The sequence below is a fragment of the Protopterus annectens genome, chromosome 7.part1 (assembly GCF_019279795.1).
Source record: "Protopterus annectens isolate FY-2018-M chromosome 7.part1, PAN1.0, whole genome shotgun sequence".
In the NCBI taxonomy this organism is placed as follows: domain Eukaryota; kingdom Metazoa; phylum Chordata; order Ceratodontiformes; family Protopteridae; genus Protopterus; species Protopterus annectens.
Genome location: NC_056740.1, coordinates 484153646 through 484168257, shown reverse-complemented (window position 1 = coordinate 484168257; position 14612 = coordinate 484153646). Strand labels below are relative to the sequence as shown.

The 14612-nt window shown below is 38.1% G+C and overlaps 1 protein-coding gene across 1 annotated transcript in view; it reads right to left on the bottom strand.

The window, feature by feature from the left end:
- Positions 1–14612, bottom strand: part of MST1R (macrophage stimulating 1 receptor) — a 1081737-nt gene that overhangs the window by 195311 nt on the left and 871814 nt on the right. Inside the window, exon 6 of the mRNA XM_044078935.1 lies at positions 13021–13181. Coding sequence (XP_043934870.1) covers positions 13021–13181 — 161 coding nt within the window. The remainder of the gene's footprint in view (positions 1–13020; positions 13182–14612) is intronic.

Here is a 14612-nt window from a genome sequence, read left to right as displayed (position 1 = left end):
ATTATACTTTTTGGGAAGATGATCTCCCTGCAAATTACAACACTGGTAACACTCCCCTAAGAGAAAACTCAGTGGTTAGGGACTTGGAAACTCAGGCTGACAGTAACTTGAACTTGGATCACCATGTGGCTGGACATGGAATCCAGATCTAAGGAGGTCATAACCCCACTATACTCATAGGTTCATAGGTTCATAGCTAATTACTAGGCTAGCTGTCCTTCTGGGCCTTTTTGAACCTAGGCAATTTCCCTCCCATTCCCAGTACTAACCCCAACTCCCATTATACCAACATCCATCCCTCATTAGTCAACAGTCGAGTACAAAGCCCGCTTCAGCATGTAGTTGTCTATGTATCTGCAACAACAGTAGCAGCCACAGAGGTACCTCACTAAAAGATTACAGGGTGTAAATAATATGCCCTATTCAGGCCACCTCAAAGCCCTGTCCCTGTACTCTTCCTTGTACAGATTACTGAGGGGCCATCTATGCCTTACCTACGATGCATTTTCTGATTCAGCCTTGATGGATCTGCTACACATTTGCAAAACAAACAGCACTCGAATTATGTGATCTAAGGATCTAAACCTTGTCTGTGGCATAAAGAAAACATGTTGGAGTGACACTTGTGTGTCTCAGATATTACCCCTTCTCTGGAACAGATTCCTCATTCATTTGAAACAGAGCTCTCCCAAAAGCATATTCAAGCTCACTTTGGACCAATGAATGGGAAATCACAAATTCAGCCGTGGCTTGTCCCCTGTGGCCCTTAAGAATAGGGACATTTTGTAGATGTCCTAAGGCACAGACATATACCAAAGCCATTCTAACCCATGGCCATTGATAACTAGGAAAGTGGGGTATGAATGGCTATGCTTAAAAAAAGAGTAAGGACAGTTAGCCTAGTAACCTCCAAAGATACTATGAGCTTATAAGAACTGAAAAGCAAAAACTTTGAATGCAGGCAGGAGCAGTAGGTATTTCTCTGGTCTGGAGACAATTACAATCCTCCCATAAACAAGGAAGGCTTCAGTCTGGGAAACCAGACCATCATTAAACTGAGATGAGGGTGTTTCCAGTCCCTGTGGGAGAGCAAAAGCAGAAAAGCAGGGTGGAGCAAAAACAGCCTTTATGCCTGCCTGCCTGTATCATGGCTCCTTTGGCTAGCTCTTGCCCAGAGGATGTTTGAAAATCCCCTCTCTCTGTCAACAAATGGACTCAGGAGTCACTGAAGAGAGGCTGATGGTTGGAACGGAGGGAGGTAGAGAAAAAGAACACACACAAAAAAAAAACACAATGTAACATTTTATCATTAAAAACACACAATGTAACATTTTACCATTAACACTGATGTCGTCATCCGGCTGTCAGTCATAGCAAAGGGACTTGCAGAAAATGAATATGCAGACTTCACAAAAAACAAAGACATATCTCAAATGTGCTACAACTACAGATGGGGTAACTATTGCCACAAGTAAAATTAAAAACTCCAGTTCAATTAGACCAGGAAACAGTTGGCGCAGAGTCCTACTGCTGTTAATGAGCTGATCTGTCTAGTAAAGGGTTTGATTCCCTTAACCTCCATTTACCTACAGTGACAAAGAGTAAGTCACTTAACCAAGCAGTGCTCCTAGGTTGCCTCTGTAAAGCTGTAAAGAGGCATTTTTCCAGGACTTACCTGGTTAACAAATAAAAACAGTTGATCTCAGGTAAAACTTACATAAACTCCTCTCTGTCGCACTAAAAAAAATGACAGCATATGGCCTTCCTGACCTATAGGTAACAAGCCGTCAGCATCTGGTCACAAAAGGAAGGGGGGTGTCACATCAGACTCCACCAATTTTAACGTATCAGCCTGATCAGGTATTCTTTGTAAAATCAAAGAATCACACTGGACCCACCTACCTTCACAGCACACTTAAGCAAACTAAAAAAGAGCTTAAGGAAACCATTAAGAAGTCAAAGTTGAGTCTTGTGTCTTTTGGATTTTCCCAGTTAGGGGTCGCCACAGCAGAACTCCGGTCCGCTAATGATTGGCAGTTGATTTTTACGTACCGAGTTGCCAGCCCTGATGCACAACCTTCAACAAAGGTACACCCATTCACGCATGTCTCCACGCAGAAGACGCTCTAGCTGAGAATCGAACCAAACAGCGTCTTACTGTGAGGCGACAACGCTACCGCAGCACCACCACCGCGAATAAGAAGCTCAAAGTTGAGTATGAACTTAAAATAGCCACTAAAACCAAAAATAACTGCAAATCTCTTTAACCATGTCAGGAAGTTAAGAACTGACAGCCAACAGTGTTCAGAGCTAGTCCACAATAATACTACACTTTGTGACCCAAAGGAAATAGTTAGCATCCTAATTAACAAACTGTAAATTTAACTCCACTTACGGTTATAACTATTCCACTGGTTCAACAATTCCAGCCACGCCATTTTAATTACTATGGAACAAGTTCTCTCAGCCCTTTCAAAAAGAAAGAATACTTCATCCATGGTCCCTGACAACTTACTAGGTTGCCTGACTATCAGTGCCAAATATGGCCTTTCTGACCCCTTACTGAATCTCTTTAATTTAAGCCTCTCCATTGGTTACATTCCCAAAGCCTGAAAAACAGCTACTATAATGCTATTACACAAGGGTATCCCAACCATGGACCCTGGTACCTACAGACCCGTTAGTCTCGCTAATGTCACATGTAGCCCATTATCTCAGACTTCATTAATCTGGACAAGGAAAATCTCTCAGCCCTGGACCCTCATCAATTTGGCTTTATCAAAGGAAAGGCCTGCCTCTTTAACCTTATTAATTTCTTTGAAAACGTAACCAAAGCAGTGGATAGTGGTTATACAGTACCTACAGCATATCAGTACCTAGCCAAGGCCTTTAACTATATTCACCATGAAGGCATTACTGACAAACTAGTAAATCTGAATATAAATCCTTCTGTGATGGACAGCTAACTGGTTGTCTGACAGAAACCATGTAGTTAGAATAGCAGGTAACACTTCTGAAAGCAAAACAGCTACCTGTAGTGTACCACAGGGCTCAGTTTTGAGTCATGTCTTATTTGGCATATATTTCTCAGCATTTCTGGCCTATGGTTAACTAAAATTGCATATGACTGTAAATTTGGTGTTGTTATTCAATCTTCAGCTAACTCAGCAATTGCTCCAACATGCCTTGGACCATGTTAACAACTAGTTCAAGGACAACGGTCTCAAATTAAATGTAACACAATGTAGCATAGTTCATTTTGGTAAACAAAACAGTTTCACCTACAGTTCAGGAGATGCACCCCTCCAATCAGACACTGATGTAAGGGATCTGGGTATTCTTCATTTCTCCTTATTTGGCCATCATTTCTCCACAGCAGTTAAGAAAGTTTTTTATCTGGCCCATCTAATTTCCAAAGGCATATCCAGTAGATCCATTGAAGTCTCAGTTTCCCTTTACTCATATCTTATCAGATCCATTACTGAATATAATGCACATTCTGGTGTGTATTTATCTAAACATATCACAGAACTTGAGAAACCTCAGAGATTCATAAATAAAGACAAGCATCTGGAGTGTTTCTCCCCGGGCCTCCACTAAAAATTGGCTCATTCCAAGCTGGACTATCCCAGTAAACAAATGTTAAATAAATAAATAAATAAAATAAAAAGATCAGTGGTCTCAAAAATCTTAGTTAACAGGAGAGACTGACAGCTCTTTCTCTATACTCAGTCTCTTGGTCCAAGCAGATCTATGCCCAGTCTTTTGTGTCATGAAAGATCCAAGTCTATTTGACCTTTTGACCTCCTATTCCTTCATAGAACTAGTAGTATATTAAATACTCGGTTAAAGGAACTAAACCTTCATTAGCAGATATGTAAGACAGATGGGCTGTATGGATTCATATCCCAATGTATCCCTCACCTCTGGTTCAAACTTCCACTACCTGTCAAGCAGTGTAGTACCCTTGCTACCTTCAAGGAAAACATAGATAATTGGATGAACAGCCTCAAAATCTCTCATGGTCTATATTGTCTTAACCCTCCTTGAGGCCAGAGAAAAAATTTGAACAGGGTTTTTTGGCTAGGCTTGAAATGGTCTGTAGACCGATTGCCAAGTACTTACCTATGACCCCCTGAACATATGAAGGTGATCCAAAATAATTCTGTAAAGTACAGAACAGTAGGAGTTTGTTAGGAGGGGAAACTGTATTTCAACTCTTGTGGTATTTAAAGAGGTAACAGCAGTACATGATGGAGTGTCAGTGCAAGCTACTTTTCTTAACATTACTGAGGTATCTAACACTATTCAACATAAAGGCATAACTGACAAATTAAAGGATGTCTGTTTCATAATACCAAGGTTACACTTATAAATGCCTGAGATACTGACCACACCTTATCACCTTTACATGTGACTGCCACAATTAAACAATGCTAAGACAGTTAACTTTAAAATATAAAAAAAAAAATCCAAAGAATTACACCAGCAGCTTGCATTAGCGACTCATTAGTAAAACTGAATGAAAATACTACTGTTAATATAAAATAAATACTGAAGAGCTGACACGCGGCCAGGTTAGAACGTTAAACTTTTATTAACTGGTAAGTGCTTTCACGACTCACAGTTGCTTCTTCGGACCATAAAACACACTGAAAACACAGCTTTATATACTTGCAACATTTAACAAAACATTCAATAAACAACGAGATGTAATTAATAAGCAATCTAAAAATTAACTATGCATAATTGCTGATCTTAATTTTCTAACCTACCAATCACATAATGTTATACAAAAACATGTCCTATTAGAATGAAGACCTACGGTCTAACAGCCAATCAAAAGACAATAACTAGAGTAATGCTGTAAAACAATGTATCCCTGTTAAATCACTCTTTTTAGGCAACTTAGCTTAAAATACGCCTTTCATGTCCAATATCTGCCTTATATACATAGCATCCTATAAAATTTCTTGAAGCATGACATACATAAAAATAGGATGTTTCTAAAAACCTTTTTTTAATCAGGTTATTTGTCTTATAACTATCCTATTAAAATACATTGCTCAAAGTGTTCTTAACCATGTGTCATAAAATAATTAGTTAAAATCTTTCAAAACAATATTGACACATAGCAGCAAAAAAATTTTCACATAGTCGCCAATAAAAAACTGGATACTTTAATACGCTAAAATGATCTTATCTCCAAATACTATTGGATGTCACAATTCATTCTATTCTCTATGAACTTTTAGAAAACATATAGCTAAATGAATTGTTTATAGGCATAAAACACTGATTATAAATCTAATCAGACTGTGCATTTCAAATTATCGAGACTCGACCAGAAACACAAACAAGTCTTTTCAGTATGTTACTGTTAAAATGTATTGCTAATAGCAATCCCTTTCAATTTATTAGAGCGCCTTTATGTTTTTCTTGTAGTAGTGACCTTATGATTACACCTAGCGTAGCAATATCAAATAAAAAATCTCGTATCATCAAAATCAAAAACAGTTTCAGCCAATAGCTACATCAGCGGTCTGAAAGCCGCTTGTTACTGGTTAAGTCCGATAACTCAGGGACTTTCTAGTTGGCAAAATTATCAAGGAAGCACTTCAAACTAACTTTTGATAATATCACATCCTTTTTAATATTTTCACTCACTATCCTAATCATATCTAACTCTTTCAACTAGTAGTGGCATAAACTTGTGATGGGTATCTTATAACCAATGAACACTAATTCTTCATCTATTTAACTAATTGCAATGCTAACCAATCGATTGGAAAAAAAACTCTCAATGTCAGCTTTCTACTGGTTCTAATACATATTCCAATAAAATGTGCCTTTTCAGTCTGATAACTCAGGGATTTTCTATGTGGCAACATTATCAAGGAAGCACTTCAAACTAAATTTTGATAATATTACATCCTTTTAAATAATTTCACTCACTACCATAATCATATCCAACTCTTTCAACTAGTAGTGGCATAAACTTGTGATAAGTATCTTGTAGCCAATGAGCACTAATTATTCATCTATTTAGCCAATCACAATGTTAACCACGCAATTGGATAAAATACTTGATATCAGCTTTCTAGTGGTTCTAATATTTATTCCAATAAAATGTGCATTTTCAGGGAATCAACCTATCAAAAAAAAAACCCACTGGCCATGCCCACAGAGAATACATGTTCTCTTTTTGTTTAAAACAGCAATAGTAGAAAGAATTATATCAAGACCGAGGCAGCTCCAAAGCACTACCCTGCTTGCAAATGCCTTGCATATCTAAAAATAGTCTATTCTTAAAACTACTAATCAAACGGCCAATTGACAAAAAAAACTTGTCGGAGAACACTCAGTCATGACAAACAGCCATATAATATCTTCCAAAACCTCCTTATCAAACATTTCAACATGTCATTTTAAATAGCACCCAGAATCAGCAGTTACATAAAGCAAGATTAAATACCTAGAAAGCAATGGACACTGGTTATGTCTCTATTAGGACAATCACTGAATTAAACAAGTGATTGGTTAAGAAGTTTCATTTTGAATCACTATTGGCTAGCACATATACTCCAATTAGATGTACTTATTTTATCCCCATATCTCCACCTTAGTTTATCCTACTCGTTCTACAGTCCTTTCATTAGTTCTCTTCTCCCTCGTCTTCCTCCATCTCTTCAGCTCCACACCTTTGTTCTTTGACATTCTCACAGAGGTTGCTCTGAACTTATTCATATTAGGTTATAAGGTACTGCATTTTAATTTACCTGTAGTATTCATCTGCAGATATTGGAAATTATCTTCTCCCTAGGAAACAAATGGACTGAAGAACCCTTGAAGGGGGTGATGGTTGGAAGGGAGGGAAGTAACAAGAACTTAAAAAAGAAAAACTCTGAATGTAACATTTTATCAATAACAGTCAAGTCATTAACAAGTTTTCTTTTTCACCCAGGGGTGTCATTACAAGCTTTACTACTAATGCATGCCATTTCTAGCCCTAGTTTTATGATATTACATTTTGTTAATGTTTGTTTAAGTGGTACATGTGTTAGGAGAAATGTACAGATGGTATATTTTCTTGTTTTCTTATTTAGTGGTTATTTTGTTATTGAACTTTTTTCCATGGGTCTTTGCTTCAAATGGGGTTCACCAGTCGCACATTCCTGTTAACAAAATATAAATAAGTAAATAAATAAATTATGTTGAAAAAGTTTAATACCCAGTGAATACTTTTGTTTCTCAGTACTTTAACCTCCCAGACCACTCCCCCCAAATTGTGACTGCAACCTAGGACTTCCAGTTTACTTTGGGGATATTAGCGTGCCCTGAGAGCAATGCTCCACCCTCGTATCTTCATTCTAACGATAGTATCATCTTTACTTACCCTTTTCCTTCTCATGTATGTACGTATCGCCTGTATGCTTTGTACTTCCATTACTAGCTTCCAGATTTACAGAAGTATCTTACTTCTAAACACAATCTTCATAGCAGCACCTTACAAATCTTTGTGTAAAACCCCTCCTAATGACAGGAGGTCTGAATCACAGTAAATGAAGCTACATGATTTTTTTTTTAAGACAGAAACTAGATAAACAACAGATTGCACACCATATGCAGCTCCTTTAATGGCATTACTTCTCTCAGTACAAATTATTCATATACAGATTCATAATATAAACATTTGCAAGGCTCGTCAGAGGTCCAGTTATGCATATATGCTCAGTAATGCATTATGTGGTAAGCACACAAAAGATCGACAACAGGGTTTTACAAAAAAAAGTAAAAAAAAAAAGAGCTGTCACAAAATGACATATAAAACATGTTAATACATGACACATGAGATACAAAATCTACTCTAAAACAATTAACTTGACATCACATCACACTGGACAGAGATGCTGGTATAGCTTCCCAACACCACTGGCATTCTGCCACCCTCCATGTCCCTGCCTTTAATCTACAATGTGTAATAGCAGTGCAAACATCAAGCTGCATTTTGAAAAAACTTGGGGCTGTCTTGCAGAGGGATAACCGTACTACCCCAAGCTGTTCTGAAGGTCCACCCCTGAACAACCATGAACAGCACATTTTACATAGTAACAGCCTTTGTTTTGCCACACAAACTATGCAATGCAGCTGCTGGTTGAACAGTGATAAATATGTGCTGGTGGACCTAGTAAAACAGTCATTCACCCTGAACTTGGCCATTAGTTTTGCCCCAGAGGTATAGTGTACAGTGGTTGTGATGCCACTTCACAAGGGTTACCCCACCACAGACTCATTACCCTGACCAGTATCATCTGCAAGGAGAAGGAATGGGTCATAACTGACCTGATAAGCTACAATATTAAAATTGTTAAGAGACTTGATCATCGGCACTTTGGCTTTGTTAAAGGTAGATATTGTCTAATGACCCTGGTAAACATATTTGTGAGGGTAAAGCAAGCCATTTACAATGATTTTGCTGTCCATACAGCATATCTTGACCACTCCATGGCATTTGATACCATACCATACCATATAATAGCATAATTATCAAGCTACATGTGCTCCAAATTGATCTTTATGTATAGTTAGGTGGGGAGCAAATTTGCTGAGGGACAGAAATCACATGGTAAGTTGGTAGGCGCATCCTCAGAGAGCATGAAGGTGATCAGTGGAGTCCCTCAGGGGCCCATGCTGGGACCTCTGCTATTTAGTGTAAACATCTCTCATCACCAGATCAAAAAGTAAAATCTCTGGTTAACCAAACTTGTGGATGATTGTAAACTGGGTGCCATCATCAAAGCCTCCTCTGGCATGCAGTCACTGAACTGACATATGTTAATAGCTGGTGTAGAAAAATGGGCTAAAATGAAATGTGAAAAAAGTGCAATATTGTTACATTTTGATAGGCAATTCCTTCACCCAGCTTATAGTATAGACTACACCCCACTCCAAAATGAAGATGTTGAGAGAGACCTTGGGGTATGAGCAGATAATTCCTTTTCCTTTGGTTACCATGTTGAAACAGTGGTTAGGAAGTCTGTCTGTCTGGCATAGCTGATCACCAAGGGTATCTCCTCTACATCCTAGGAAGTCTTTAATATTCTACTCTGACCAAGTCTAGCACTGAATACATTGCCCTTCTTGGGTTGTATCTTACTAGACATATAAAGCAGTTGGAGACCACAAAGTTCCTTAGCAAAGAAACATCAGCAGTCTACAAGGCCTGAGCTACCAGGAGAGACCAGAGGCTCCATCCCTACATTTAGTGCCTCCTTATGGGTAATTTTTGGCTTGCTTTTTGGCCATTAGAGGTCCAGTAGTCCATGACCTCTTACATCTTCACAAATCAAACAGTCCAGCAAACATTAGGAACAGAGATCTGGCCTTGCATTTTCTACGGTTCTGTGAGACTAGTAAAGCTACACAATCCACTGTTATGGGATCACAATCCAGTCATGATGTGATCCCATAACAATCAGCATTATGTAATCTCATTAAGGCTGTCATGTCTAATAAAACACTGATAACGTCAGACACATGGAAGGTATCCCAGAAGGCATGATGGCATTGATATGCAGGATGGGATAGCAGAGTCAATTACATTCCTTTTCAGCAGGTGTAGAAGGAGAAATGGAAGCTGGAGCAACTGACAAAGAAGGGAAGAGCAGAGTGGCCCACCCTCTCTCTTGTGTATTTCTGTTTTTTGAGGATGAGGGTACAACAGTAGTTAAATCAATGACCACCAATGTGGAGTGGTTTTCACTGCATATAATATGAGCATCCCCTCCATCTCATGGTTTAAAAACTACCTATCAGGGTGACAACAAGCAGTGCTATGACAAAATCAACTACCCCCTTTGCTACCAGTAACCTTAGGAGTACCCCAGGGCTCTATACCCACCCCATTACTCTTCTCTCTATTTACTAACCAACTCTCCACCGCCACACCCAATGCCTCAGTCATTCAACATGCAGACGACACCACTCATATATGTGCAGCCCACACACTAACCCAATAATGCTTCTCCCTAGCAGAGACTTGGTTCAGCAACTCCCAACTTATCTTAAATCCAAATAAAACTTCTCATCTTCGGACCAGGCAAATCCTCTCCATTTGATAACTTCCTTGAATAATACCATGATCACCTCCACCTCCCATACCAAACTCTTAGGGGTAGAAATAGACAATAACCTCAGATTTGATATTCATATCGCCCAGACTGTTAAAAATGCACACAAAAAACTCAGACTCCTCTATCGGCATAAATCATATCTCACTAAGCAAACTAAAGTTACCATAGCTAGGACAGATTTACTGTCCACCCTAATCTATGCTAACCCAATACTGACCAACATTCGCAAGACCAACCTAAACAAACTAGAATCTAGTTACAACAAAATCGCTAGATTTGCTACTGAAACCCCTTTTGGACACACCACTATGTAGCACTCAAACAGCTGAACTGGTTAGAACTGCCTCTCCTACTAAAACACAACCAATTAATACTGGCACATAAGCTATTCTACCACCCCACTAAAATCCCAGCACTCCAAAAGCTAGTTACACCTTATTCTACAACAAGAACCCTAAGATCAACAACCCAAAACCAACTACAAGTCATCAAACATAATAATGAAGCTGGGAAATCTCTGTTTGGCTATTCCATCTCAAAAGCATGGAATAACCTACCCTGTCACCCTGACCTTCAATACCTTCACCACAAAATTTAAAAAACTCCTCAAGGCTCACTTTATAAATAGCTGCCTATGCTCCTGTAACCTCCCAGGACAAACTATAAATTGACAACCTATCCCCACCTCATAAATATTACACCCTCAACTTAAAAACCCTTATGCTCACACTCAACTGGCTCAACACCATTACTTCACCATCAATAACTCAGTATAAAAAGCTTGACTAGCATTTTTGGTTTCCAACTATGTAGAACTAGATATTAAAATTAAATGTCCTTAGAGCCAGGGGATGTATTACATGTACTACCTAACATACAGTCTAGCCTCTCTATCTTACAGTACCCATTTTATGTACTCCTGCACTCTACACTATGCCATTGTACTCCAGTTCTACTTTTAAACTGACTGCAGAATCTACATGATAGCATGTATTCTGGTCATTTATTTTTTCTGTGTATTTATATTCATTTATATTATATGTGCTATTTTATGTACTATTGCATTTCATGTTGATTTTATTTGGGTCTATATTATGTAATCGAAAAATAATTTCAGCGAATGGGATTTAATATCGAAATGCACTTTGTCGAGCTGTTGATAGTGAGATTGCAGTACAGTGAAGATTGGAAAATTTGCCCTTTCATCACTGTAGTGTGATCTCGGAGTTGGTATATTTAATTACCAGGGGGTGGGGGGTGCAGCCCCTACAAGACTGAGTTCGATGAAGTGCATTTCGATATTAAATCCTGTTCTCTGAAATTATTTTTTGATTATGTAATATAGACCCATTTTATTTTATGTATTACTTGTACTGCAGTGTCATGCTTTGTATGTTATTCTCATGTGATTTTATGACTTTTATGTAAACATTATGTATTAATTGGAGCTTTTCTCCCTGGGCCTCCGCTGAAAAGGGACCTGTGTCCAGTCAGACTTTCCCAGTAAACAAATGTAAAATAAAATAAATAAAATAAATAAACCATAGCCCCCCCCACACCTCACAGATACAGGCATACAGAAATAAAATTAAGAAATTTGACACTTGATTTGTTTCACCAACATTGCTTCTGAAAGGTATTGCGCATAAAACATACACATTTTTAACACTGTTATAGCAAGAACGCATTGTGTTTAACTGTATAGTTAATCAGCTGGTTTTAATGATTTTAATGACAGGTTGAACTGCAACACATAACTTGCTATTTTAAATATTTAATACAACAGTAGTGAAATAGCAATGAAACACTTAAGGGAAACATTGCCCAGAAGCTAGCACTGATATTTTTTATTTCTTTTTTATTGCTACTATGATGCTGACTTGAATGTTTTATGGAAGTCTTTTTTTATTTCTGTATTAATTTAATCATCACATAGCATCTTTATTATTAATTCCTTTGTTCCATTGTTTCCTGACATTGGGCTATGATTTATTAGCCCCCCCACACCCACTAACTAAATATACCAACTCCAAGATCGCGCTACAGTGGAAAAAAAGGGCAACACACTGTAGTTATCCAACTACACCTTTGCCCTGTAAAGCATTCATCGAATCGCTTAAATGCATTTTGATGAATATGTGTTGCTCATTTGGTGTTTGATATTATGTTTCGACGTTGTAATATAGACCCTGCTGCACACAGAAATCTCCCTTCTGTCAGAGCTGCTTATATTAAGTAGAAGGGTATTCATTCGGAAGGTAGGGAGCTCCCACCAAAAACAGTTTGTTTTATCAGGGTTAGCATTTGAAAATGTTCTTCTTCATATTCTTGACCTAGAGCAATAGCGTGTGCTTCACAGATTCTTTAGTACCTCCAACAATAGTTTCAAACAACTTATTAAAACTAAACAGGTCCTGTAATTCCAAGTAATTGCTCATTTTTAGAATATGGCTTCATTTAGTGGATGACATAACAAGTGAATCCAATATGTTCAGATGCCAAGGAAATAGCTACACATCTATAAACATTCATATAACTGTTGCACACAGACACACACACACACACACACACACACACACACACACACACATACACACATGCACTTTTTTCTATTAACCAGCATAATGCATTCTCTGACCACCTAAGAAACACTACTGTTCTGCACTGTGAATCTTTAGTAAGATCAGTTGTTGGCATGTTTCAAGCCTCTTTCTTGTTTACAGCTACTTTAGATGAAAGAACCTGGTGAAAAATTTTAGGTAATAAGTCAATTCTTTCTGTTTTCAGTAAGCATTCTGGTCACTGCTGTCTTAGGCTGGTTTCTTATTTCAGGATGTAGCAAATCTAGTCAGTGAATTTTAAAACACTATAAGGCCTACTTCCTTACCTGTCTTCCTTACTCTCTGAAGGTACCACACTGCATGATCTTGTTCCAACCTGGATGTGGTGGGTTGCTGGGCTAATCGGTGGTCCCTTGGGGGACACAAAGTTCCAGCCACACAGATTTAATGTTGTTTTGCCATTTATAGGAGCACTTTCTGGAAAAAACTAACAACACAGATAAAAGTTCAGTTTAGGAGTTTAAAATTACAAATTAAAGTAAACAGACACCATGTTAAACTGTGTAATATTGATTTCCATCTCCTCTGGTACAGTTCTCCGAAGAAGAGCATTAATAGTCATTAACTTCTTATGGTGAATGTACCACCACTTGCAAAAATATATTTCTTTCTCTTCTACTTTGTAAACAATTTCATTTTAAGACATGAAAAAAACATTTCTTCTGAAGATGGATTTTCAAACAATGTATAAAGCCTATCAAGTGTCTGTTGTAGCTGGTGGAAGAAAGTCTTCAAAATACAAGGGTTGCAAAAGCTACCACGTACTATTTTACACATTGCAGTTGTACCTGGTGAGCCATTTCAGGTACTCACGTAAGTCCTTAAGATCAGTTTAATAAGTCAGTTCATGAAGCAACTCCTAGATCCACACTGAAGACTTCCACTTCTAGTTTGTTTCAGCTACAGCAAATAATTATTCTTTGAAAGTAATTTAAACAAAATAAAATGAAAGGAGCAAGTGAGGAATAGCTGTCACAGCATCCAATGGCGCTTGTACAGAAAACAGCCAGTGTTACTAACACCCAAACAAAGATGATGTAAGAATTCTATGATGGGCCTTAGCTACCATCCACAAATTACACTTTCTATCAGCAGAGCTTACTGGACTAAAACTCTGAACAGAAGATTAAACAACATAGTACTGATAAAACCGCTAATATTAACAAAAAGTGTCATATTATACACAACAGAAACAAATGCATGGAATCTTTAAAGGTGAGCAAAAAAAATTGCATCATAAAGTAGAAATAACGGCATCCTTATAATAAATATTCCAAAATTAATTTAGAAAACTAAAAGACAGATCATGCAGGATTTCACTAGCATTCCCTGCATGTCCCAGATTAAAAGGACCAAAATGAGAAAATACATACTCTGATAACTCACTATTTAGTAAAGTCAAAATTGCAGCCTGCATAAGAGGGGTCTATATCATAACATCGAAGTTCTCTAACATCAAATGTTATTATATCGAACCCTAAACACCGAAGTGTGAAAACATCGAACAGTCAGAACAGCGAATTTTCTCCCAGGGAAAAAATTTGCTATTCCGAGAAACATACACACAGCACAAACACACACAAAAAACAGCCATCCACACACATACACTTAAAATCCTACAGATAAACTATACATACAGTACTAACTATCCACTTACCTTAACCCAACCCTAACCCTAAGGTCCGTCACTATTGCACACTCACCTCACCCGCACCCTAACCCTAACTCACCTAGCCCATCCCCTAACCCTAACCTACACACAATCGCACACTTACCTGACCCGCGCCCTAACCCTAACTCACCTAACCCGCCCCGTAACCCTAACCTACACACAATCGCACACTTACCTGAACCCGCG